The sequence below is a fragment of the Capsicum annuum genome, chromosome 3, assembly GCF_002878395.1.
Source record: "Capsicum annuum cultivar UCD-10X-F1 chromosome 3, UCD10Xv1.1, whole genome shotgun sequence".
In the NCBI taxonomy this organism is placed as follows: Eukaryota; Viridiplantae; Streptophyta; class Magnoliopsida; order Solanales; family Solanaceae; genus Capsicum; species Capsicum annuum.
Window position 1 is genome coordinate 44,036,276 of NC_061113.1, and position 5,778 is coordinate 44,042,053.

The 5,778-nt window shown below is 41.9% G+C and overlaps 1 protein-coding gene across 1 annotated transcript; it reads right to left on the reverse strand.

Moving 5' to 3' along the window:
• Window positions 1–617: 617 nt before the first annotated feature.
• LOC107852605 (uncharacterized protein At1g03900) lies at window positions 618–5,400 on the reverse strand. The gene is made up of 3 exons (XM_016697635.2): window positions 4,751–5,400; window positions 1,527–1,811; window positions 618–980 (listed from the first exon to the last, which is right to left on the reverse strand). Exons 1-3 carry the CDS (start codon window positions 5,249–5,251, stop codon window positions 912–914), a joined length of 855 nt encoding a protein of 284 aa, XP_016553121.1. The 5' UTR covers window positions 5,252–5,400; the 3' UTR covers window positions 618–911.
• Window positions 5,401–5,778: the final 378 nt, after the last annotated feature.

A 5,778-nucleotide genomic window follows, 5' to 3' on the forward strand; every position in this document is an offset into this window, starting at 1 on the left:
GGAGAAGTATTCATGTCAATTGACGGTTGAAAGTCGAAAAGGAACTCGCCCGACTATTTGTCACCGGAGGTTGAAGGGGGAAATTTTGCAGAACTGTTGGTTGGGAGAAGCTGGAGAGAGAGAGAGTGGTTGATTAGGATTGAAGAAGGATGTGGGTTAGGTTGATTTGTATTTTTAAAAATATTAGAAAGTTTTAAGAATATTAATCAAGTCCACAATTAACTTAATCAAATTTCTTAATGATGTTTGACCCTATCTGTTGATCAATGTCACCAATCTTTCACTCAAGACTTAAAAACACCTTTCCTTCAATTTTCTCTTGATAGTCAAATGACATTTTCTTAGATCATAAAATTTTTAAATACTCTCTAAAATTTTGAGTGGCTTACCGTACTTTTTATGTTGTCTGAATACGTAAATTTTACTTTAAAAGATACTAAAAATTCTGTCCGAATTTGAACATTAATTAGCTTGATCCTTCTCAAAAATCAAGCCAAACAAATAGAGGCCGGGAGTATAACACTTGAGGGATGTCGAAAACCTCAGGAGCATAAGAAAAGAGCTCAACAATTAAAAACATCTCTAATCATACAATCTTAATGGATCACACCAAGGACTTGAAGTCTTAAATAACATTGTAATACATAAAAATATGTTTTTGAAATCATGTCGCTGCAAGAAATCAGTTACTTCTACAAAGCTCGAAGATGTTTGTGTATTATTTTCCTTATTGCATGTAATACAAAAGCCGATTCACTAGTCAAGCCAGTACATGAACATATTCCACTGCAATCATCTTCCAAAATGGGAGGGAAAAAATAGCATGAAATTTCTCTTCAATTTTCTGAATCCCCGTGTATTTTTCTATGGTAATACAACAGCAAAAATACATGTCAGCGATAACACACAAATCAAAACGCGGCCCATCCAGCTGCTGTGGTTTTACTTGATCCAGATCCAGTGGCAGAAGGAAGGCTTCTCTGTAGATCCAATAAGGATGAAGTAAAAGACTTGCTCACTTCAACATGAAATAATTGCTCATAATGCAGTCATAGCAATAGGTAAAATGAGCATCACATGAGTCATAAAAGAACAACATAGATCGAAACTGACACACCACAAAGCTATAGGTTTAGATCCACAAGTTCCAATCAACAAGTGAGACACAATCTTTTGTTCTATGAACAGAACAAACTGACTATGTTCAACAGGTGTCTTCTAACTTGATTGTGAAACCAGCTCACTGAAGTTACCTTTTAATTCAAATACTTCGATAGCAAAAGATTTGTAATCAATAATTGCAGAAGAACTGTTTATTAGAGCAGGAAACAATAGTAAAAAAAGTGACCAAAAGATTCCAACAGTTCAGTTAGGTAGTTTTGTAACTTTTGTTGATCAAAGTCACTGTTAACTATTACTTGTTGACTGAAGGTGCACGAACAATGGGTTTTGGCCTTTAATGTTTAGCAATATGCAAAGAGCTACCACCTTCATAGGGAGCATGGTGAAAGGGGATATGAAAATACCTCAATTTGAGAGAGATCTGAAAGTGGATCAGTGGAATGCCTGGCATTTCCCTTTGACCCCTTGAGATCAATACTGGGAGTAGTAGAAGTCTTTCGAGAAGAAGCTGGATCATTTGGAGGGGGTGGAAGAGGAGACCTGATCTTGTTACCTCCACTAGGTGGAGGTGCAAGGGCAGGGTTTTTTTTCACAGCTCCTGTTGTTCCAGCTGCCAATCCCACAGCCGAAAGCATGCCTGTCCCACTAGATGGTTTGTTCTTCACATTTATCCGGATTGTTTCACCTTCCTATACACCAAACTGCCAAAAGTTATTCCCCTAAGATAAATAGCATAGATAATTACCGAGGACAAGCCAATGATACAACAATTTATTTTGAACATAAATATCAATAAAAACCATGACATGAATGTATAGCTATATCAAATATTGGAATGGAGCAGGCAACATTAAGTCCGATGAGAAGATTGAGGAACTGGAGAAATGAAGGACATAACAACAACAACAACAACAAACCCAGAGTATTCCCACCTAGTGGGGTCTGGGGGGGGTAAGATGTACGCAGTCCATACCTCTACCTCTGATGAAGTAGAAAGGCTGTTTCCGATAGACCCCCGGCTCAAGACACGAGATACCACACAAACACATAGTAAAGCACAGAAGCAGATTACATAACATAAATACGGCACCCATAAGTAATATAAAACAGAGGAAAGCAAAGGAAAGCACACAGATTCGTAATAAAACATGGAACACGGAAGACGGAATCATAACAGGAATAAAACCCGCACCAAGTAATTCCCTACACTAGCGACCCAAACTAGCCCTAATCCTCTGCCGAAATTCGCGCCCTCCAGACCTTCCTATCTAGGGTCATGTCCTCGGTGAGCTGTAACTGTTCTATGTCCCGCCTAATCACCTCGCCCCAGTACTTCTTCGGCCTACCCCTACCCCGCCTAAAACCATCCAACGCTAGCCTCTCGCACCTACGGACCGGGGCATCCATGCCCCTCTTCTTCACGTGTCCGAACCATCTCAATCGTGCTTCCCGCATCTTGCACTCCACTGAAGTCACACCAACCTTCTCCCGGATAGTCTCATTCCGAACTCTATCCCCTCTAGTCAGTCCACACATCCAGCGCAACATCCGCATTTCTGCCACCTTCATTTCTGGATGTGGGAGTTCTTAACTGGCCAACACTCCGCTCCATACAACAAGGCCGGACGGACTACCACCCTGTAGAATTTGCCTTTAAGCTTGGGCGGCACCTTCTTATCACACAGAACCCCCGACGCGAGTTTCCACTTCATCCATCCCGCCCCAATACGATGCGAGACATCCTCGTCAATCTCACCGTTACTCTGAATCACGGACCCAAGATACTTGAACTTATCCCTCTTACATACCTCCTGTGCTTCCAGCTTCACTACTACCTCATTCTCCCGCCTCACGTCATTAAACTTGCATTCCACATACTCTGTCTTGCTTCTGCTCACCCTGAACCCTTTAGACTCAAGAGTTTGCCTCCACACCTCTAATTTGTCATTCACACCCCTTCGAGTCTCATCTATCAGAACTACATCGTCTGCAAAAAGCATACACCACGGCACCTCCCCTTGAATGCGCCGCGTCAACACATCCATCACCAACGCAAACAAAAAGGGACTAAGAGTAGATCCCTGGTGCAATCCTGTCAGGACAGTAAAATGCTCTGAGTCTCCTCCCGCCGTCCTCACCTGGGTTTTCGCTCCATCATACATATCCTTAATTACTCTGGTATATGCCAGCGGTACTCCACTCACCTCCAAGTATCTCCAAAGCACCTCCCTGGGGACTTTGTCGTATGCCTTCTCCAGATCGATAAACACCATGTGCAGATCCTTCTTCCGCTCCCTATACTGCTCCACCAACCTCCGCACCAGGTGGATTGCCTCCGTCGTCGAGCGGCCGGGCATAAATCCAAACTGATTTTCCGAAATAGACACTATCCGTCTCAGCCTCACCTCGACCACTCTCTCCCAGATCTTCATAGAGTGACTCAATAACTTAATCCCCCTATAGTTATTGCAACTCTGAATGTCCCCCTTATTCTTATAGAGAGGGACCATGGTACTCCACCTCCACGCCTCGGGCATCTTTGCCGTCCTGAAGATTTCATTAAACAATCCAGTCAACCACCTTACACCAGCCTCTCCAACGAACTTCCAAAACTCCACCGGTATCTCATCCGGCCCCGTCGCCCTACCCCTTCGCATCCTGCGGACAGCTTGTCTAACCTCTTCTACCTTAAAACGTCTACAATAGCTAAAATCCCGACACTCCTCTGAGTGCTCCAGTTCCCCTAACACAATAACTCTATCCCCTTCGTCATTCAAGAGCCTATGAAAATACGACTGCCATCTCTTCTTAATGTGGCCGTCCTCCACCAACACTCTACCGTCCTCCCCCTTAATGCACCTCACCTGATCGACAAAGCTCTAATCTAACACTAAGACTCACCCTTTCTTTTGCCTCTCATTTTATAATGGAAACACTCACAAAGAGTATCCGACAAATTTACCCATCAAGATTAGCAGTAGGGCAGATATTCCTCGTTCATAATCACATAACCAATAATTCACAAACTTCTTCTGTGGCACTTCCCTCAAATTAAAAAACGCAGGGCTCTTAAGCTGATCTATCAATCACGAGTTTTCACCAATAGATAACAGTGCAAATGCATACGGATTTGGGTTCATTAACTACTCAACTATCTTCTCCAAGCAACCGATAAACAAATTTCTACAACAACAACAAACCGCGTGGTAATCCCATAAGTGGGGCCTGGGCAGGATATCGTGTACCCAGACCTTACCCCTTTTCCTCTTAGAGATAAAATGACTGTTTTTGCTAGACCTATCCTGCGGGACTCTACCCAAGGCTCTCTTAGACTGATCTATCATTGGCGAGTTTTCAACAGCAGATAACAGTGCAAATCCATAGAGATTCAGGTTCATTTACTACTCAATTGTCCTCTCCAAGCAACTGAAAAGAAAATCTCTATAACAACGTACCCAGTGTAATCCCACAAGTGGGATCTATGGAGGATACCTCACAGACATATATAGGCTACTTTCAACAGATCATGGACTTAAAAGTAAGCATATCCAAGCAATTCAAAAAGAAAAGGAAATACAGAAATAAGAGCAGTAACAACAACGGAAAAACATAACAAAAAATGCGATACCTTCAATCGATGATTGACAGCAGGATGAATGTCAATATGATTACTATCATCACCATCTTCACTATCACCAACTTCCTTCTTCTCATTCTCCCTCTTTACATACTTCTCATGATCCGATAACGCTACATTGAAATCAAACGCTTCATTCCTTTCATTAAACCCTAATCCAATAAACGCATGTTTCCCTCTCCCATCCTCGATCTTCATCACAAAATACCTCGACGAATCGAGCACCGATTCCACCGAACTCTCTCTCTGTCCGGGTCCCACAAAACACGCCGCGAATAGCTCCGCAGAATTCGGATCCTCCAATCGGATCTCACAACGCTCGTTACACGATACGACCCGGAGTCGACCCGTCCAGATCTTGTCGGATTGTAACCACTCGCCGCATTTGTAGCCGCCGCTAGTCGGACGTGGCGGGATTTTGAAAACGGAGACTTCACGCACAACGAGGAGCGTGTGCTCAAACGCTTCTTCGTCTTCCTCAAACGACATCATTTTGGGAGTTGGAGACCAAATTATATTCAGTGTTTGTTTGGAGATTAGAATGTTTTAATTGTTTTTTTTTTTCAAGAGTTTGGAGTTTAGATATTTTTCGAGTGAAGAAGAAAGGTGACATTGTTGGTGGCGAGGGAGACGTGTTGGATTTTGTGAATTTATAAAATTGTCCTCAATATATTTCATTATTCCGTTTATGTCCCTTAGTGGGGCGTTTGGCTACACGAGCATTGGGAAAAAGTAATTTTTTATTTCAAAAGTGAAAATGATACCTCCTTGATATTAAAAATTTTAATTAGAGATGTGTCTTATTAGATTGGTTTAGAATATGTGTGGTGCACATGTGTTTCACGATAATTAATAAAACTACACAAAAAAAAGTCATGTTTTAATCTATAAATAATATGGATATTTTGGTAAAATACATATTAGTTATTATTTTCTAAAGGGTGTGTAGAGTCCAAGTAGACAAATAAAAGTGAATGGAGCCAGAAATGCTTTACTAATGACATATTTTAGATTAAGGG